This window comes from Schistocerca serialis, chromosome 4 (genome assembly GCF_023864345.2).
Source record: "Schistocerca serialis cubense isolate TAMUIC-IGC-003099 chromosome 4, iqSchSeri2.2, whole genome shotgun sequence".
Lineage (NCBI taxonomy): Eukaryota > Metazoa > Arthropoda > Insecta > Orthoptera > Acrididae > Schistocerca > Schistocerca serialis.
Genome location: NC_064641.1, coordinates 384,219,908 through 384,242,764, shown reverse-complemented (window position 1 = coordinate 384,242,764; position 22,857 = coordinate 384,219,908). Strand labels below are relative to the sequence as shown.

The following is a 22,857-nucleotide window of genomic DNA, read 5'->3' as shown; positions in this document are numbered from 1 at the left end:
GATACTATAATATCCTTAGAGTATCTGTTCTTACCAGTCAAAATTACAAAAATTTTGCTGAAAACCAAGACAATGAAATATTCCTGGAATTCGAAACAATTCCTAGGTTTTTTTCCGGATTTCCCGATTGTCCCAGGTCATATACACCCTGTAATTACCTATTGATTTCATCAATTTTGTGTCGATTATGGCTCATGAATTGTAGGGGTGCTTTTATCAAAAATGGGAGGAAGGGGGAGAGGAGGTAGGGGAGGGGGGATGTTGACAGAAATATCTTTTAGTCTCTTTCATTTTAGGTTGTACACAAGCTACCTGCCAAGTATGAACAGACAGTTGGCTACATCTGAGGCCTTCCCCTTGTCACTACATAAAAATTTAAATTCCCTGGAAGAAAAGCTGTAGTAATTGACTAAACAGCCAACACAGCACTCTAGCTTTGACGATTAGTATATAATATGTTCAATTCATTGTATTTATATAAAATATTTTGTAATATTTTTATGTTATATTTGAGTGTATTACTTACTGAATAGTCATATCTAAAATAATTCTAAATCTTTTAAGCCACTGTATGTTTCCTCCAATCTTGCCAAAATTAATATTTAGCATGCATATTTCTAGAAGAAAGTACTTTGCATGAATCCTGTGATTTCATCACTCTCTGACAGTCATTTGAAATGTGGGGAAGCAATGCCATGCCACTAAGAACAATGCAGACACAAATGCATATTGTGCACTTATAACACTATTAACAGTTACTGTGTGAAGGTGTCACTGCAAAGGCTGGAAATGAGGCTGGTCTTTTATGAACAGTGGACAGCCTCACACCTTTATGTTTCACAAAATCTAATTTTTTATAATGTAATTGTCATCTATATGATGCTGAGGTCACATTCAAATAAATCAGAAAATGAAAAATTCAGTCAAAAGTAAAGAATAACAAAGTGGTCTCCTTGCCCTGGAAGTAGCACTATTACCATTCGCTTGTGTCTAAAGGAACTGATGGGCATCACCATCCAATTACCTTGAACAATTGGGAGGATTTTAAGATTCAAATAAGGTGGCATTTGATTTTTAACTCCAATGCCTTCCCTTACTCAGCTTGTGAAAGCAACATTATAGAAACTATTCAGGCAAGTATGATCATCTTCAGATTTCAAGAAAAGGGGGGAGGGGGGGGGGGGGGGGGGGAGAAATAAAATGGAATCTCTCCACAAGTCAGGAAACTGTAGCACTACTCGGATAAAATTAAACTGGACGAGAAAGATTGCTTTAGATTTCCCTGCGAGATACTGCAGTGTGCTGTAATGAACTTATCATGGCGAAATATTGATTCACAATCCACATGTAATGTTAATTCAATTTCTACATACAAAAGGGTAAACTGTAATTTTTGATGAAGCCTTATTACCAAACACTCATCAAGCTCTTGAGAACTCCAGAAAGCTAGATGATGCTACTATGAGCACGGTCATATCATTAGTAAAATTTTGCAGTGTTATTTTTGTCATGTCCCTTCATTTTGTCTGCAGCTTCAATTTCAAATTGCAGCAGTAACTATGTACCTCCCAACCTTTCTCTGAAATTTATCAGTCATAAGAAGGTAAGCAAACAATACAGTACAACAAGCATGTTTCTAACCTGCTTTTAGTGCAGATTTAGATTTCACTTATCAGTTTCCAGATAAGAATTTCAAAAATGTGAAAAATATTACCTTGCCAATTTCTTCTTCCATGTTATCCACCTCAGCTTTTTTAGACATGCGTTCTGATTTCAAACTATCCAGTGACCGCATATCACGTTCAATATCAGCCATCTGTTTCTGCTCTGCCTGTTTTGCTGTTTCTAAATCATCTTCATCATCTTGAACAGCCCTTTCCCAACGAAGTACATTATCTGAGGGGAAAAAAACGGATTACAAAGCACTATTAGAATAAAGCTGAAAATCAACCACCCCCTTTCTCTCTGTGCATGTGTAATTTGGATGCATGTAATTAATTGGATAGGTAACAGTTATGCAAAAATAAACACTGTGGCACACAATAATCTATCATTTAATTATGTAACTCACATTTCATTTATACAGGGAGAGTCAGGAGGAAAGGAAAATGCTTTGAGGTGTGATAGTATTAGTGATTCTGAACAAAAACCTTTGGATGGATGTATACCCTATTCTGAATGGTTTCCGAGATAGAACACATTTAATATCACTTTTGTATGTTTTTCTTGAATAACTCAAAAACCACACCATCCAGCGAAACGTGTCGCAGTACAAAATTAAACTACATTACATTTCCTGCAAATATGGTCCTATTCATTCTTTTCTCTAAAATTAATGGTTTGTACGAAGGGGGGCGAGAATGCTGAAAAACTCGCTCTACATGCATGCACTGTAGCTTACATAGTTTTTGTAGGCCAACTCGGGTAGTATATTATGGTAGCAAGTTGAGACGAACTGTTTGATACGGGACACTTGTGGTCTATCAAGTCGGGAAACTATCTCGGGGAGGGGGGAGGGGGGGGGGGGATGGTCCTTTTGAAGAATGCCATACAAGCTGGATGTGCTGCATCAGTTGTGCAACAATGCTGGTATCAGTGGTCATGTGAACAGGGGCAAAACTACAGGGTCATCAGTCCCTTTTTCTTCATGCAAACAAGTCTCAAGGTAAAACAATTCCAAAAAGGAGTTGGGGAAAGTAAAAGGGTGTAAAACTAATGGGGAACCACACTGACAGAGAAAACGAAAGAAGCGAACCAAAAGGGGAAAACGTACACTAAAAGGAAAAGCAGAGGAAGTATTAAAATCATAGTACACTAAAAGGACACACAGTGGAAGCATTAAAGTCATAAAGCAGACGGCCTGGGCTTGCTGATCACACGAATCAAAAAGGATGAGCCAGCCGCTCTGTAAAACACTAAAATCTCCGGCCTAAAAGACAAGGTGAGATGAACACACATAGGGAAAAGACAAACACCAAGGTAAACAAAACGCAAAGAAAGAGTGACAAAGAGGTAAAAGGGAGGAAGGGTGGAGGCCTGAGAGAGAAGGCCAGATGTCCCTCCCTAAATTGTATGATGAACCCCCCCCCCCCCCCCCCTCATGAATTAAACTTAAAAACTAAATCAGCCATTGAGGCACTGTTGTCCAACACCGTAGATAGAGTGCTGGGAAGGTTAAAAATCCGCCGCAGAGCGGCTAAAATTGAGCACTCTAACAAGTTGTGGATGACAGTCATATGACAGCCACAGTAACAATGAAGTGAGTCCTTGCAACAGAGGAGGTGATTCTGTGTTACCCAAGTATGGCCAATGGCAGAGCAGGCAAAAGACAACAGAGTTCCTGTGAATGGCTCACATGGATGACCACCACACGTTCATTGTCTCCTTGATAACACAGAGTTTATCTGGTGTACTGAGGCTGCGCCGTTCAGTATCCCAGATCACGAAACTTTACGGTGGAAGACCAATTGGAGATCAGTCTCCGGCAGGCCAATCGCCAGAGTTGGTTTACCAGTAGCCTGTTTGACCAGGCTGTCAGCAAGTTCATTGCCCGGTATCCTGACACATGCTAGGGTCCAAATGGTCACTGAATGTCCACTGTGGCTGAGAGCATAAACAGACACCTGGATAGTCATTACCAAAGGATGTTGAGGGAAGCACTGGGTGAGAGCTTGTAGGCTGCTTAAGGAGTCACTACAGATGACAAAGAACTCACAGGCGCAGGAGCAGATATGCTCAAAAGCGCGATAGATGGCTACCAATTCTGCAGTGAAAACACTGCAGCCACCTGGTAAGGAGCACTGTTCAGTGTGTCCAATGTGTACATAAGGGAAGGCAACAAGGCCATCGACCACTGATCCATCGGTGTGCACTATTTTGGAGCCCTGAAACTCATCAAGAAGAGAGAAAAATTGCTGGCAGAGGGCGTCAGGTGGAATTGGGCCTTGCGATAGGTCCAGACAAAGCTGTGGGCCGAAGCATGGACCTTGGAGGTGTATGAAAGTGTACCCACAAGAAAGGTGGTAAAGGGAAAGCATTGAGTTCAGTAAGAACTGATCATACACAGATGGAAGCAGATACCCAGTTCTGGACAATTGTTGTGGGAGATGGGTCACCCTGTTAGGAAAAAGGAGATGGTAATTTGGATGACGGGGTGAACTATGAATGTGGGCGGTATAATTTGCAAGTACTAGTTGCTGCCGGAGCCACAATGAAGGAATGCCAGTTTCCACGAGGAGGATGTTCACAGGGCTTGTTCGGAAATCTCCCGTTGCGAGCCGAACTCCACAGTGTTGGATAGGTTCCAGCGGCTGCAGTGCGGAGGGCAATGTTGAACCATACACCAGGCTCCCATACTCAATATCGGACTGTACAAGGGCTTTGTACAGCTACAGCAGCATAAGACGACCAGCCCCTCCCAGTTGGTGTGGCTCAGGCATCAAACAACATTAAGAAGCTGCCAGCACTTATCCTTAAGATGATGAAGATGGGGAAGCCAAGTTAATTGGGTGTCAAAAACAAGTCCCAAAAAGTGGTAAGTCTCCACTACTTCAAGTAGTTGGTCATCGAGGTAAAGTTATGGGCGGGGGCAGACAGTATGATGATGACAAAAGCGCATGGTGTGAACATTCTCACACTCAAAGGCAAGGTTCTGGATGTCCACACAGCACAGATGACTGTAAAGATTGTTGGATTTTAAGGGCAGCAGTGACAGATTGTACAGCTACCACAGCACAGATAGGAGAGCTTGTGGGTCCAGTCATATCCAGAAAGACTGTTTCAAACTGGTTTTTAGCTGCGGGTCTACAGGCATGCACACTTCTAGCCCGTCTTCCACTCAAGCCACAGCATCAATGTGCATTACTCGATTCGTGCCATCAGAGTATCACTTGCAAGATAAAATGGTGTGCTGTGGTATTCAGCGATTGAAGCAGATTCTGCCAGCATACAAGTGATGGTCATTTGTGCTTACAATGTAGACATGGTAAGCACTGTCTCGTACAGAGCATTCATTCAAGACAAACTGGCCCCACCCCAGACATTATGGTCCACGGTAAGATAAGCTAGATCTCTTGTTCACCTTTGGTATTTCTAGAGGGGACACTAGCCAGCACTTGGTATGTGCAGAATGTAATCAGACCTAATCTTTTGCTGTTTTTGCAACAGTAAGGTGATATGTTGTTCCAAGAGGATAATGCTTGCCCACACAGTCTGTGAAACTCAACATGTTCTGCAAGATGTGCAGCAACTTCCCTGGTCAGCACAATCTCCGGGCTTGTCTTCAATCGAGCACCTGTGGGATATGATGGGATGAGAAGGGACTCTCGCAACTCATCGACCAACAACTCTTACAGAACTACATGAACAGGTTGAGTTTGTGTGGAATAATATATCCCAGGACACTATTCGCCATCTGTACGATTGACTGGATGGCAGATTCAGTGTATGCATTGCCAGTCATGGAGGCTACACAAAAAAATAGTATGGGCGTTTCAGCATGGGTCGATATGTGGTACCTCTGAATCATTCGTGCTATTGATCTGTAAATGTAGTCATTTCATGTATTCCACATGCACTGTTGTAACAATAAATCTTGAGTGAATTTGAAACTTCTAAAAGTCTACTAATTTTTTTTTTCTGGCAGTTGATCAACACATCTCTTTCATCAGATGTTGTAGCTTATCAACCCATCTGGGGAAAATTATTTGATTTTAATGTGCAATGGAAATGAAACTGGTGGAAAGATTTTAGTCAATAATTTCAAAATAATTGTAAAAATTTTAGTTGTTTATTAACACTTGGTGTTTATTTTCATAAGATTAAGTACAAATGACTTAGTATTCACATTTAAGAAAGTGATAACTTATGTAAAGCTGAAGTTCAACTGCTCATTTACATTTAAACTGCACTTGACAGCTTACGGTGACTTTAAATACTTGTGGAAATCCAAACACAGGGGGAGATTTGAAGTAGCCTACATTAAGTAAAATGAAGTATGTGGGTTAACTGATGTATCCAGAAATGCATCATGAGATACATTTTTTGAATCCACAGTCACATAGTGGTTGAAGTAATGTGCCATTGACCTCAGGGGGTTCACAATGTGTGAGCTTGGTAAAATGACACCTAAAAGGCCAGAGCTGATCATTACATTACTTCATATTTTGGTTTCTGTACAACAATCTTTCCGATTTAACTATACTACCTACTTTACATTATATTTTCTTTCACTATCCCTATCTATTGTCCTGGAGCCATGAGGTACTAGGAGACACTTTAGTAACAATGGAGGGATAGCTTTTCTTTCACGTGTTCTTCACTGATTGCAAGTACCTATAGACTGTCAAGCTTACTAGTCTTGAGAGTGGTAGGTGCTACTTAGAAGCATGAATGGAAACATATTCTGCACAACACAAACACATTATCCATAGACTGATAATATTGTTATTCTCATGCAGATATTATCATGATTTTTTCTTAGTACATATCATATAGCGAGATGACTGTACGACGAACTTATACAAAATACATATTTGTACAAAGCCAGAGGGAAGGTATTTATACAACACAAACCCTTATTATGTAACCTGAATAGTTATTCATCAAAAATTAAAACATGAAAAACAGAAAATTGTTACAAAGTCAAACAACAGAAAATCCAGGATGGAATAATCACAAAATTATGGAGAGCAAAGATTGCTACTCACCACAAGAGGAGATACTGAGTTACAGACAGGCACAACAAAAAGACAGGAACACATTTAAGCTTTCAGCTGAAAGGTCTTCTTCTAGAGTAGCAGTTATGTGAGATGTAGTAAGGGACTGGAGAGAGAAGGCATAGGAGAAACAAATTTGCCATAACTTATTTCTCCCTCATCTGCCACAGACCCGCTGTCTGGTCATGGAGAAGCACTCCCCTATTGACACAGACAGTACCACACAGGACTCCACTCTCCAGCAGTACTGTGCATGGTTAACACAGATGTATTCGGTATACTTTGGCAAAATTAAGCCCCTTTTACACGAATAAGTGTCTTTTTTCAATAGACTATTAATGGCAACTCTCCACAGTAGTCCTGCTGATATATTTATTATACAATGTAATGAGACTTGCTTGGTAGGTGTGGTCATTTGTGTTTACAAGTCAGTGCCAAAACTGTGCATGTTCTGAAAATACTCACGAGCAAAAGTGAGGTTATGAGGGATCATTAGCCTTATAGAAAGTCAAAATGTAATAAAAGCAATAAGGAGCTAGCTGTTATACAAGAAATTCAAACTGGATGTTCTTGACAAAGCTCGTACAATAAGTTCTCCACACTGCTAAGAAATGCAAGGACGTTAAAAGCATCATGTAAAATTTCAAACCAACAATGTATATTTGCTTGGGAAAATATATACATACAAATGCATCAAATAATTTTTAAAAGGCTGTCAGAGTATGGTTTTACTTTTTCCTCTGTCCTAATCTATATTTACATCCACACTCTACCAACAAATGTGAAATGCATGGCAAAAAGTGCTTCCCATTGTATCAAATACTACGATTTCTGTTGTTCCATTCACTCTCGAACAAGGGAATAATGACTGTCTAAATGCCTCTAAGTATACAGTGACAAATCTGATTTTGTCCTTGTGGTCGCTGCAGGTTGGTTAAAAGGGGTACAGTATATTCCTCACTTGTCTTCATAACAATTAAAATTACTTCTTTCTTTCAACAGTACTGACTTTACTGTTGGAACAATTTGCATTTATAACAGATTTAGTCTATTTATGCTCCATGTAGCTTTTTTCCCTTTTTCCATACACTGTAAAATCTACATACTATTTCTGTTTTTAGTTTTGAGGGCACACACACACACACACACACACACACACACACACACACACACACACACACACACTTAGAAAAAATATCAAGTTCTCATGAAACTTTTGCAATGTGTCATGGAAGCAAAGTAAACAGTAAAAATAAATATTACAAAGAGACAAAAGCACAGCATCCTCTAGTATAACATGAGTGAGGTAAGAACTGATTAACTTCTGATGTTACCAGATGCTGATGCTTTCCCCAGTTTCTGTGTGAGTTCAATCCTCAGTATACTCAGAATATTAGAACTCCACACTCAATCACTGACATCACTTATCCACTAGTGACATGGCTGTTGGCAGATTTGCATGCCTCACACTACATGCACCCACTATGAATAGTCAATTTAGATGGAAAAGTCGCTCATGTGAAACAGGCCTCACTGCTAATTACGTATCAATAAATCAGCACACATAGTTACCTCACCACTAAATTGTGTATAAATTTCTTTTTATGTAAATAATAAAATATCAATAGCTCCTTGTATGAAATTATTTCTGTATCTGTGTCAATTTTTCCAACTTACTTCTGGTGTCTCGAGTTTTTTCAAATTCTAACTGATTGAGTATGCGGTTCTTTTGATTTTCAAATTCCATTCTTTTCTTCATTCTCTCCTGCTGTGTTCTGTAACAGAAGCCAAACAATGTGAATTACATGGAACTGATACAGTGTTTGTAGAAGAGTTATTGATTAGCAATGTTGGTCAAATTTCTTCTCTTACATTAGCCAGAAAAATTAATTAAATGTGTATTTGAAGCAAAACACATGTATTTTATATACACACTTTTTAAACTTTAAGTATGATACAATTATAAAGCAAACTGTTCTTAACAAATTGACCACCTCTGCAACTCTATACTTTATCTGTAAACATGTGCTTCCACATGTACATGAAGATGCATTATTTCTTAGAACATAAAGGCATGGTAAAAACGTTTCAAAGATCTTGAGGTTCTGTATTGCTGAATCTGAAGTTAAATGTCAACAGGAGTTCACCAAATAGCTTCAAAAACTGTGGGTCTGACAACAATACTGATGGTTGAATAAAATCTTTTCAGTTTCCAACTGACGCAGCTTGAAATCAGAGAACACGATATTCAGCACACCACTGTAAAAGAATTCAAGGACGAATATTGGTTGTTTTAAATTATCTTTACATGTGACATCCTTCCATTCCCAAACCCACACCTATACTTAGGGGTAAAATTTCATCATCATTCTCACCTGTTAGCCTAACAACCCAGAAAACTAAGGATTCATTTTTGTTGTTTTCAGCAACCTGTGTGTTTCCCAGTACTTACTCTCAAACTCATTTCTAGAAGTTTTAGGAATGTCTTAACACATACTCCTGTCCAAATAGTAAATATGAACATGGGGAGTCCTGGGTGGAATATAAATAATGAATAAAGTGAACAACTAACTGTACAGTTCAGGCATAGAGCCCCTAACAGGCATGCTTCAAGTACACAGTGAGTTGTTACCTTTATCCTTGCCATTATTTGCCTAAATAAATAGTAATTTTCACGAGTAACAAATCTACTGAAATTGCTCCAAGGAATTACCACTGTGTGTTGAAAACACACACACACACACACACACACACACAACACACACACACACACACACACACACACAGAGAGAAATTTACATGCGTACATCCATTTTATATGTGCTGATGATCTTGTATCACTAACGACTGAATTCTTACCTATTTCCTTAGCGAAACGCAAATTAATAATACAAAAAAATTCCAAAAATGAAAAATAATCAGCTAATGTAACGTAGAAAAGAAGTGATTCATGAGTGGTTTCAACGTCACCCACGAGCTACTAGGTGACATTACCTGAGTTCTCGTTCTTCATATTGCCTAATGTTTGCTACTCCTATCTGGGAACAAAAACTAGCAAATACAATGTCTTCAACATTGTTCATATTTTCTTTAATTTCTTGAATTTGCTGGTCACGATTACGCATTGTTCTTTCAATTTCTGCAATAGTTGGCTGCAAAAAAACATCTATTTGAGAACCATAATATATATTTACAGATATTTCAAAATGTCACACATTGAGGTAAGGTAGAACAACATTAAGTGATGTTCTATATTATAAGAATGCCATGATCTCTAATACTTACTCCAAAATTCTCAGATTTGGTTTTCAGACTAGCAAGTTCTACTTCTAATTGCTTGATTTGTTTCATCTGAAAAACCAAAAGCAGACCAATGCTAAGTGATGTTTATATTTCTACTTACAAAATACTGACAACTTACAAAGCATACAGTTGCCATGACAGTACATGCACTTAATAACTTACCGTATTCTCACGGTCAGTTTTTGAGTATTTCAACCGTGTTTCAAGGCCCCGAATTTGTGAATCTACTGTATTAAGTTCAGATTCTTTGCGAGACTTCTTCATTGAGTCTCTGAGCTCTTCAGTTAATTTTTCCTAAGGAAAAAAAAAAAATAAATAAAATACACTCTGTTTAGGACTGAAATATTCTTCCTCACCTCAACATCATGCTTGTGCATGCGAAATAATGTTTATCGGAAAGTATTTATGCACAATGGTTTTCTTATGATTTTAAGTTAGGAATGAACACGTATCAATGTATGGCGCAGGATTTTTGTGACTACCTTCCAAAGCAACACTTAATCACAAGTTTAATAAAATCAGAGAAGAGAAAAACTCTTTAACACAAAAGAGGATTGGGTCAACTGAAAAGTCTACCTTGGAATACAGATGATGACTGAAGAGAAATCTCACTACATTTATCAATAAATTGTGTGTACTTTTAGAATTTAACAGGATGCAGTTTATATGATGCTGAATGGGGAACTAGATCTTAGTCAAATATTCTGCAAGTTGAATTCTGTGAGAAAATGGAATAAAATTTCAATTCTGCTCACCACATAGAAGAGGTGTTGAGATGCAGACAGGTACAATGAAAAAAAAAGTGCTTTTGGACAAAAAGCTCCTCCTCCTGAAATAGAAAATACATACACATTCACACTAGCCCAACTCACCCACACATGGCCACTGTCTCCATGCACCAGGGCCCAACTGTGGGTTGCAACTGCGTCTGATGTGACCCCTAATCTGCTGGGGTGAGTGGTAGGGTAAGGAGAAGCCATCGGGTGAGGAAGGGGAGGGATGGCAGGTTAGAGGTGGAGGAACATGCAGTGCTGTCTTTGGGCATTTGAGAAAAATGATGGGGACAGGACAGGGCTCCTAGAAACAGTGTTGAATGGCTGTCTAAGGACGGCAGATTTTCTATTGTTTCAAATTTCGATTCTGAATAAGGTAACTTGCTTTTTTCTTTTTTCAGGCTTGGTGCCATAGTCTCTTGAAATTTCCATTCCTACTGAGATGGTTTATTTTCATAGATCAGTATTTGTTTGAACCACTATTTGCCAATTTCAGTAATAATAGGATTTTCATGGGCAGGGGCAAACACATACCAAAGTTCCAGCTTTTGGAGCCTGCAGTTCCTTCTCCTGGTAGCAGGATTGAAGTGGAGATATGAAAGTTTGGAAGGTAGGAGACGAGATACTGGCAGAAGTAAAGCTGTGAGGACCGGGCGTGAGTCGTGCTTCGGTAGCTCAGATGGTAGAGCACTTGCCCGCAAAAGGCAAAGATCCCGAGTTCAAGTCTCGGTCGAGCACACAGTTTTAATCTGCCAGGAAGTTTCATATCAGCGCACACTCCGCTGCAGAGTGAAAATCTCATTCTGGAAACCTGAGTATTACAATTATTAACACCTTAGATAAGAAACACCACATAGTAAATGTTGTGGGGAAGGAAAACCAAATACTGCATTTTATTGGGAGAAGATTTAGAAGCTGCAACAGATCTCTTAAAGAGACTACATACACTACGCATCTGTCGTCTTCTGGAACAGTGCTGCATGGTATGGGATCCATACCAGAGGACCTATTATCATGAAATGGGGGAGAGTGTAACAGATGTGGTACCTAAGTTGGGTTTCCAATCAATCAAATGAAGATTTTCTCATTGTGGTGAGATATTTTCACAAAATTTCAGTCACCAACATTATTCTCTGAATGCAAAAATATTTTGATGACACTGACCTGAAATGATCATCATAATGAAGCAAGAGAAATTAAAGCTTACTTGGAAAGAGTTAAGTGTTCATTTTCCCTGCACACTATTTGAGGATTGGATGGTAGAGAGATAGTCTGAAAGTGGTTCAATGAAAGGTCTGCTACACATTAAAGTGTGAGTTGCAGATTACACATGTAGATATAGAAGTAAAAATTATGACCAAAGTCCCAGGAGATACCTTACAGTCTAAAATCTGGTTTTTGAAATCTGTCTCACCATTATACACTATCTGATCAAAAGCATCTGGACACCTATTAGTGGGCATTAATATGGAGTGTGTTCACCCACTGCCTTTATGTTGTCTTGAACTCTGCTACGAACACTTTCAGTGATTGTCTGAATGTCTGTGGAGGACATTCTTCCTCAAGAGCTGAAACCAGAGAAAATAATGATGGTGGACACAGGGGTCTGGAGCAAAGTTAACATTCTAACTCATCCTAAAGGTTCACTGGGTTAAAGTTGGGACACTGCGCAGCCCGGTCAATTTCAGGGTGTTACTGCCCACTAATCATTGCCTCCCAGATACTGTTTTATGAGAGGGTGTACTGTCAAGCTGAAGCAGACAATCACTGCCTCTTAATTGTTCCTGTATTGTTCACAGTACTGCAAAATGTGTTCGTATCATTCTGATTGTAACATTTTCTCATGAGTAACAGGGAGACCACACATTAATCATGAAACAACCATATACTGTAACATCACCATTTCTGTACTCACTGTTAGCACTACACATGATGGCAGACAACGTTCTTCAGGCATTCGCCAAACCTTCTGTCTGAGTGCCACAGGGTATAGCATAATTTATCATTTGTTTCTAGTCATCCACTGGCGAGAAGTTTTGCTCTTCACACCACCTCCTGTCACTTAGGACTGACTACAGAAATATGTGGCTTAAGAGAAGCCATTTGACCACTGTACCCCTCTCTTTTTAACTCCCTACAAACAGTTATTGAGGTGCCAGGACTAATAGTAGCAATTTGCACCTCATGAATGATACCTTCCACTGGTTGCATGTGATATTTTTAAACTCAGCCTCTGCACTGTACAACAATACTTATCTGTCAGTACACGATATCTGACGGGTCTTGATTTCGCTGTGGTTGTTCCACCCAATTTCTGAGTTAAGTTTATGGCTAATCTCATTTCTGCTCCTTCTCAGTACTTTCATTTTTCTTCAGTCTTGCTTACATTATCAAACACAACATTAGGATTGCCTCTTTGGTGCCTTTACCTTTCCTAAAGTCAAACTAATCATCATCTACCAGATCCTCAATTCCTTTTTCTAGTCTTCTGTATATTATTCTTGTCAGCAACTTTGATACACGAGCTGTTAAACTGACTATGCAATAGGTGAGTAACAATTCATTATTTTCATAATACTCTCATTCTTTTCCAGGAAGGCTTTTCTTGCTGTTACCGGTGTTCATTTTATATCCTCTCTATCTCGAGCATCATCAGTTATTTTGCTGCCTAAATAAGAAAACTCGATGACTACTTTTAGTGTCTCATTTCCTAATCTATTTCCATTAGCATCACCTGATTTAATTCACTTGCCGACATTCATCTTATAACCTCTTTTCAAGACACTATTCATCCATTCAGTTGGTCTTGCAAGTATACTGACATCTCTGACAGAATTCTCATATTCAAGCAAGCTTTCACAGATTTGCATTTCTCATCTAGTTAATCACGCTCTACCAGTTTGCACTCCTGTCAATCTCATTTTTTGGACATCTGCATTTCATTTTGTTGTTTGTTTGTATATTTTCGCCTTCCTCCAATTAGATTCAGTATCTCATATGTTATACAAGGATTTCTATTGGGCCCTTTTTTTGCCTGGTCCTTAACTGCCTTTACTATAGCATATCTCAAAACTATTCCTTACCTGTTTCACACAGTAATTACCTAACACACTCTTTGAAACTCAATAGTTTTTGATTCACTAAACTCATCCAGGTCTCACCATCAGGATCAGAGTCCACATCTGCCCCTGCAAATGTTTTGCAGTTTAAACTCTGGTTTTGAAGTCTTTGTCACGCCATTATGAAAATACCATTGTGAAATCCGTATGAAACCTTCTAGGGTCTCCAGGTATCTTCTTCACTATTTTTTGACTGGGTATTAACAATGATTAAATTTTGCTCAGTGTAAAATTCTATAAGGTAGCCACCCCTTATATCTCTCCCCCCCCCCCTGCCCCCCCCCCCCCCCCCCGTTCACATTCTCCTATTATTCTTCCATTTTTTCCTATTACTGAAATCTAGTACTCCATCACAAATAAATTTTCATTTCCCTTAACTATTTGGATAAGTTCTGTTTAAACTCAGCAATCATTCTTTCAACCTCTTTCTCATCTGCAGAGCTAGTAGGCATACAAATTTGCACTACTGTGGTGGGTGTTGGCTTTGTGTCTTTCTTGACAGTGCTAGTAATAGTTACGGACCTAAAAAATTCAAAAATACGAAATTACCTAATAGACACTATTTCATAGCGAACTGTATACAAATCAATTATTTGATCAGAAATACTTTGAAATAGCTTTATTTTCTGTATACAAATATAGAACTATTAGTGACACTGTCAATCATCTAGCAAAGTTCAATTTGGAAAGATAACATGTGTATGAACGTGTCTGCAAATAAAAAGTCACAATCACAACACTGATTAGTGCACTCAATGCACTGGTGCCACACCAATTGTGGGCTTCTGAACTGTCTACATAGGAAAACACGCCACATAAAGCAACAAAGCACTCAGCTGTGGGAACTAGCATCTTCAAACAAAGAAACGTCTATATTTGTCTGGGTGTTAAAAGTTCAAAAATTGATATAATGTGGACACTCTCAGTATGGCAGTTTTAGGTGGGGAGTGTTTTGAATTGTAGTCACATCAAATATCGCTAGAGGTCGGCCCTGAAGTACCTTGCTTATAAATGACAATTTCACCACGCAACTGCAGGTCATCCATTACCAAATGCTTCATGTTGTATGTTGTTTTCTTTTCTTATTTTGAAATGACTGAAAAGACTAATCCTGGTCTATTATGGATTTCGATTATGACCCTCACAATACCACGGACTGGCAATCCCTGTGACACTATGTCAGTTCTGCTTTTGTAGAAACACAGAAAAATGATGTAGGCTTCTGAACTGTGAGGGGGATTCACATCAAAATTTGTCAATCACAGTAAGTGTGATGAAAGTCCCATACAAGATTATTATGGATGATGAGGTTTGGTTGTTGCCTTTAATTTCTAAATGAGGAACAGTACTGTGGACGGACAAATGAAGAATAAGAAATAAGACTTTTAAAATAAGGACTGAAAATAATGTTGAGGGTAATGTTAAATATTCCCATATGAACCAAGGGCAGTTTTCCCATGACACATTTATCTTTCTAAAGATTAAATTTATGCCGCTGTTCCATGCCATATCATTACCCAAGTAAATTGCCTGTCACTGACATTACGTTGCAGTATGAAATAATACACAGCTCAACAAAATCAAACAATGGAAAATCCTGGATAATATTGACAATTCATCAAAAATTGGTATCGAATACCTTACCTTAAGAGCTTTCAGCTGAGACATGTGCTTTTCATCCCAGCGTTTTGCTTTTCGTGCGAGATCCAGACTACCTCCAGAGATAATCCCAGACTTCTGGTAAAAGGTTCCATCCAGTGCTACAGCCTGCAAAGGAGCACATTGTAACAAGAGAACTAAATAGTAAAATAAGCTTTAATGCAGCTTATACATTTAACGTGCTTATCAAACAATGGAAAATCCCCGATGGACTGTAACGATATTATGAAAAGAATAGTAGCTACTCACTATACAGTACTGATGCCGAGTTGCAGATAGGCACCACGAAAAGACTGTCACAAAATAAACTTTTTACCAGCAACGCAGTTGGGAGGGGAAAACACACACACACACACACACACACACACACACACACACAGAACCTTGTTGGCCAAAAGCTTATTTTGTGACAGTCTCTTTGTTGTGCCTATCTGCCACTCAGCATCTCTAGCATGCTTATCAGTAACTTATACAATATAGGTGACAACAATTATTTTCTATTCCAGAAAGGAATCACTTGAGAAAACTATAAGGTTTACATCAGCTTAGTAAGAGATTACATCACATGACAGTTCTGTCACTGACTATTAACAAAAAAGAAAATTATTTTTTCCTATTCTTAAATTGTATTTACTTATAGTAACAAGAAAAGAAGAAGAGATACTGAAACAAAAGTACACTGTATGGCCTTTTTTTAACTCAATACTTTAAAAAGTCATTTTTAAGATTAAGTGTGATGATAATATTCCATAATCAGCCTGAAACATCTGAGTGTTTCAATGAATTCTTCATAAATGTAGTTGAGACAGATGTTAATGTAGCAAGTTACCCAACCAAAGTGAGTCTCTTTGGACTTTACCAGAGAATCAAGTGCCTAATGGATGTTGGAAATGCGTATTATCATTAAATTAAAAAAAAAAAAAAAAATCTCGAGATGGGAAAGGATAGTGAAAATATTAACTGCTGCAGTGTAATAAAGTGTCACTTCCCCTAATTTCACCTTCAAACAGGGATACTTCCCAAATGTATGAGGTGTATTTGAAAAGCTGAGGCTGTTTGCTTATATTTAAATGCTGGCAGCTCAGAACTTAAGTGGCTCAAAATGTAGTGTCATCTACTGACTGTTTATGAAGCTAAACATGTAAGTAGTTGTTTCGCTTTAGTAGTCACTTGAGTACATGTGAAAGCCAACAACAATGGCTTCAATAAGAATTGCTCCCACCAATCACAAAGTACATGTTACAATTTGATTTTTATGTTAAAAGGATCTACAACTGCTCAAATTGTTTATGGTCCTACAGTAATGAGTGAAAATAATGATGAATTCAAGACTGTTATTGTCAACTAGTTCAAATCTTAAGCAAAGAGTTCGAAGAATTTAGTAAGTAGTTACAAAAAGCACTTGGAAGTGAATGGGATTATCTGGGACAGTGAACTAGATTTATAGGAAACTAAAACCACCAATAAAACCATCATAACAATTTTTTAATGACCAAATAGTCCTTACTTTTTGAATATGTCTCATATCAAGTATACAGAAGTGAGACCCCCTGTGCAATAAAAGTAGAGAAAGAACACATGGGAAACTACTGCTCTATTTCTTCCCTCTAAGCTGGAAGTTGAGTCATATTTCAATATTTACATCTCTGTAGACAAAAGTTTTTCTATGGCACACTCATCATCCTAGTGATTAAATTAAACCTTTTAAGTTATTGGTTTCTGTCATCACACTGCAATATGAAATAATAAACAAGGACTCCAAACTCTAAAATGAATTTCATAACAGTATTAGATTGTTGACAACCAACCAGATTTGATTTCAAGAAAGAAATAGCATCATGGTGGGATTCCGGTATATCTTGTACCCACAGCCACACATCGTACAGTGGTTTACCCACTGTATATTAAGATTCATATGGTCCTAACGAAAGAAGATCTTATCATTTTGCACTACAGGCTACTTCTCACTATTTCTTCATCCAGTTGCTTCAGAAGACTTAAGTTCTCAATATCACTGTTATGTTCCAAGTAACACTGGCCAAATCTATTCTGGAAGTTGAAACTGACTTTCTTTTCAGTGCAGTGTCACCAACTTTCACTACTTTGACAGTTTCATTTCTGTTGTGGAGAGGTGAACACTCACCACATACACAGCTATTATTTGGCATATAAAATTAGTTGGATTATTATTAAAACTGTTACACATTAGTAAGAAATTAAGTCTTGAAGCTTTTAATCAGCTTTCAACAAATGTGGCGCTCATCTTGCATAAATATTTCACACATTTCTTCATGTAACATGTATTTTACCCTTCTAACATCCTATAGCATCACCTAGTTTACAGACCTTTAATTTTCATTTTTTCAGTACCATAATGTATACATCCTCAATGTTTAAATATGCAGCTACTGCTTTTACACAACCTTTGGTGTATTATCTTGCAAGAGATGCACATTCACCTTTGAATTCTACAGCATATTCTTCAGTCATAAATAAAGGAACATACTCTTTAATGCACCTTCACTAACTTTGGATGAATTTAGGTTGGAAACACAGCAACTAAATGATTTTTCATGAGATTATGAAAAACAGCCATTGCTCACTTGACATAAGACACACATAGCTTGGTAGGTGAGAGTGATGCAAACCATAAAAATTAATGGACAAATTGTAAGATCTACTGATTTGATCATGATACAAGTATTATATGGGAATCTAGACTCTCTCTGCAAATTTTAGAGACAAAATCTCCATGGTTTATGAGCCGAGTAGTGGCATCTTGTTGTTGCAACATTTTGAGTTCCCTGCTCATCACCTTTACAGGAAGTTTTGGGTTCACATCTTTACACTCACTGGACGACAGACTCATTTACTGGGGGCCCTATGGGTGGGCCACTAGTGTGTCTTTAGAACAGACTGATGCTGGTGGGGCCTCCCAGTGGGGAGCGCGAGTCCAGGCATCAAGTCCTGGCTTCACCTCTCTATTCCATCTGGTGCCTCCACTGGCTTACATCAGACGGTTCCTGGGGTGTTTTGCTAATGCACATACCATGTGGAGCTCAGTTGGAAACTGCTGTCTAGTTGAAAAGACCATCACATACTCTTGTCTCCACTGCCTCTTTGATGGCCAAATGCCAGAACCGTCAGTGCAAGACAATGCCTTTGTCTGTTCAAAAACAAACACGAGATCTTCATTGATGCTGCACACTACCAGTGCAGGCTTTTGAGTTTGGCTGAAGCAAATGCTCCTAACATGTTGTGAACATTGCTGCAACATGCACAGCTGTTTCTGGCTGATGTGCTGCATGTCAAACTTGCAAATGATGCTGTAGCCACCAGGTACCTATAAGCCCTAGTTGGTCTTTGACTGGTCAAAGCATATTCTTGACTTTAACCGTTGAGCAGAAAATGGTTTTCATGTTGTAATTCTCCACTAACCTGACAAACTTGGCTGAGGGCAGTTCTGGTATGAAAGGAACTTCAGGCACTTGATTTCTTTTTCTGGATTGTCTCTTTTTCTTCTTCTCAGTTGGTTGGAGACCAAGTCTTATTTGTGTCTCTGGATAGCTGTTCTTGCCAAACATTTTGGGAACATGCTGTAACTTGGTAAGTAGACTTTCCTTGCTGCATATGGTATGCACTGGTGTGTAACAGGGTGGTGAGCACAGATTTTCATTCACTAGATAATAGCAGCCACTGGCATTTAGTTGCAGTTCTGTCTGTGTCTTCTCCATGCATAGAATGCCATCAGGATTCTTCTTCATCAGAATGTTTAGGAACAGTAGGAATCCATTTTCCTCCAGTTCCATGGTGGACCTGACATCATGTTTGTTGTGTTGTTCAACCATGGTAAGAATAGTGGTCCAAATGTTTGTTGAACTTTGCAACATTTAGGTCCTTTCAGAAGGATATGTGAACATACCTATAAATGATAAACCTGTTCTGCATATTCAGACAAAAGTCTAGGAGAAGGAGCTGCCTGTCAGACATGGTCAATAACTTATCTGTCCACAACAGAGTTCTTGTCCACTATGAGTGTCCAATGATGGCAGAAATTAAAGGCTGTGAGTTGTTTCCATAGATCTGTCATGAAACTACAGCTTACAAGTGATACAAGCATGGTAGAACATGAACAGTGACATCAGTAATCCAGGAATTCATGAAGATTAGCAAAAACAAAAAGTACATACATCATATCTGTTCTTGTCCATTTCATATGCAACCTTCATGGCATCTTCTGGTGTTTCACAGACTAAAGCATTATTTGTAGCAAATAGCACTGCTCTCTTGATATCAGGTGGCTGGTAGTGAAGAACATCAAACAACAGACGTACATTCTTTGGTTCCTTTATATTTCTGAAACAGAAAGATGATGCAATAATGACTTGAAATTACAGCTGAATTTGAAAGATGAAAAATCATCACACAATATTAAATAGTGTCTCATTATTTTCAACAAATTTATCTTCAGAACACAAAATAAATACTACATTTCTTGCTAGGCTGTGACTTTGTAGACTTGCGCCATACGGTTGAGAACTTTAAAGATCCTCCTACATCAGTCAGGTGTGTACTATAGATCAGAGGCTGTTAACCACATTGCTGATCCTGTGTGGTGTGCAAACAAGGTTTTTTTTTTTTTTTTTTTTTTTAAAAAAAAAAAAGAGAGAGAGAGAGAGAGAGAGAGCTGCTCTCATCCAGTCCAGATAACGACAGCTATAGAGTGCCCAGTGCAAGTCTAAGATCTGAAGGAATGTCCCCCCCCCCCCCCCCCCCTCCCAGGCAAGAGTATTTAAATCCTAGTAGTTAACTGACAGAGCTTTAGGAACAAAAGTGCCCAAGTTCGGAGCACTCCTAAAAAGCAGTGCAGTTCACGTAGTAATATTTGTTAAAGGACATCTTCTGAACATCATGAGCTGTACTTAAAATGTTTATTAGCCAAACTCATATTCAGGTGTACAACCCATTGTTGGTGGCTTCTTCATGTAACACGTACCCTATCCTCCTTTTAACATCCTATAGTATCAGCTTGTGTATAGGCCTTCAATTTTCATTTTTCTAATCATCCAACAATCAATCGATATAATTACAGTTTTGTTAGTGGGGGATGTGAAAAGACATTCTGTGAAACATTATTAAATTTGTTCTCTGGAAAGTCAGAACAGATAGTTTGGAATGATTGTGGGGCACTCAACTGCCCAGTCATTAACACTCATAAAAAGTTTCCATTCTTGCACAATCCAATTTCTTACACAGTCTGATCTAGCCACTGTCACGAATGATGATGATGATGATGATGATGATGATGATGAGGAGGAGGAGGAGGAGGAGGAGGAGGAGGAGGAGGAAAACACTAAAACCCAGTCACAGGGCAGATAAAATCCGCAACCCAGCTGGGATTTGAACCTGGGACCCCGTGCTCCAGAGGCAGCAGTGCTAGCCACTACACCATGAGCCGTGGACAGATAGTTTGGAAGGTTGCTCATTTTGGAAATATATTAGATCTAACGGCAACGAATCTCTTATCAGTGCACATGATGCAATTGTAGCAAAATGATTACCGAAGTACAAAGGGCAACTAAAAGAAAGATTCAAATGTTTAATGAATTAGACAAAAAAGAAACAGTGTCATTTCTGATTCAGGTACTTGAAACTTTAGCACAGGACAGGAGCATGCAGAGGAACTGTGGCTCAAATGTAAAAGAATAGTTGATCCTGGACTGGGTAGATATGTATCTCAAACAGTTCATGAAGGGAGGGACCCATCACAACATACAGTCACTGTCAAGGAACTTCTAAAGAAATAGACTGCTGCATTATAGGTACAAAACAAAGCATTGCACTATAAAAAGAGAGATGTTGAATGAAACAAGTTTGGTTGTCAAGAGAGCACTACGTGAAGGCTTCAATGACTTTTTCCACAGCAGAATATTGTCGAATGATCTTCCACAAAACCAAAATAAATTCTGGTCTTACGTAAAGGCTGTTTGTGGCACCAAAATTATTATCCAGTCACTTACGGACAAACAAGAACGGAAACTGAAAAATTTTCAAATTTTCCTTTACAAGAAGGTAAAACCAGGAAAATTGCCATAATTTAATCCTCATACCACTGAGAAGATAAGTGAAGTCAGGGGCACTGAGCAACTGAAATGGTTAAAGTTAAATGAAACTCCTGCGCCTTATGGAATCCCTATCGGAAGCTACAATGAATTTGTGGCTGAGTTAGCATCTCTATTAACTAAAACATATTGTGGATCCCTTGAACTAAAAATTGTGACCGATTGTTGGAAGAAGGCACAAATCACACCTGTCTACAAGAAGGGTTGTATACGTCATCCACAATACTACCATCCCATATAACTGACTCTGCTGGTTGTTGAGACCAAGTGTACCCATATCTGGGGGTGAAAGAGGCTGTCCCCCACCCCCCCTCTCAGGGAAAGAAAAAAATATAGTGCAGTCAGGTGTTTTTCTTTCAAGAAAACGATTTCAGAGTCAGCATTACGCATGTTTTTAACAGGACCAGAACTGATATTTTGCATTGTTACTTACAAGTCACCATTCGTCTTCCAAAATATTAAAAATACTCCATACTCCAGGTATAGAGACCCCCTCCCCCATGCTACAAACTATCATATGGCACCCTTGGTACAAATATATTCTGAGTTCAAATGTAGCGAGGTATTTTGAACAGAATGACCTCCTTCATGCCAACCAGCATGGATTCCTAAAACATCAACCATCTGAACCCAACTAGTGCTCTTCTCAAATGATATCCTGAAAGCCATGGATCAAGGTAGACACATAGATGAAATACTTCTAGATTTCTGAAAAGCATCTGAATCAGTACCACATCTATGCTTATTTAAAAAGTCAAACAATGGAAACTCAAGATGGAATGTAACAATATTATGAGAAGGGAAGTTGCTACTCACCATATACTGGAGATGCTGAGTCGTGGTTAGGCACAACAAAGAGACTCGCACAATTATAGCTTTCGGCCATTAAGGCCTTTGTCAGCAATAGACACATATACACAATCATGTAAACACAGCTCACACACACGACTGCAGTCTCAGCCAACTGAAACCACGCATTTGCGTGAGTGTCTCTCTCTCTCTCTCTCTCTCTCTCTCTCTCTCTGTGTGTGTGTGTGTGTGTGTGTGTGTGTGTGTGTGTGTGTTTTATTTGTTGAAGAAAGCTTTGGCCAAAAGCTATTAGGTGTCACAGTCTTTTCGTCATGCCTGTCTGCAACTCAACGGGTCATCTTTACAGTACTTAACA

General features: G+C 38.7%; 1 protein-coding gene across 2 annotated transcripts in view; it reads right to left on the bottom strand.

The window, feature by feature from the left end:
* LOC126474877 (structural maintenance of chromosomes protein 1A) overlaps nucleotides 1-22,857 on the bottom strand; it is a 168,491-nt gene that overhangs the window by 58,229 nt on the left and 87,405 nt on the right. For both annotated transcript variants that reach the window (XM_050102360.1, XM_050102361.1), the window contains exons 11-17: nucleotides 19,761-19,926; nucleotides 15,556-15,678; nucleotides 10,182-10,313; nucleotides 10,002-10,067; nucleotides 9,711-9,868; nucleotides 8,394-8,491; nucleotides 1,715-1,896 (exon numbers count right to left, since the gene is read on the bottom strand). In XM_050102360.1, the coding sequence (XP_049958317.1) occupies nucleotides 1,715-1,896; nucleotides 8,394-8,491; nucleotides 9,711-9,868; nucleotides 10,002-10,067; nucleotides 10,182-10,313; nucleotides 15,556-15,678; nucleotides 19,761-19,926 (925 nt within the window). The remainder of the gene's footprint in view (nucleotides 1-1,714; nucleotides 1,897-8,393; nucleotides 8,492-9,710; nucleotides 9,869-10,001; nucleotides 10,068-10,181; nucleotides 10,314-15,555; nucleotides 15,679-19,760; nucleotides 19,927-22,857) is intronic.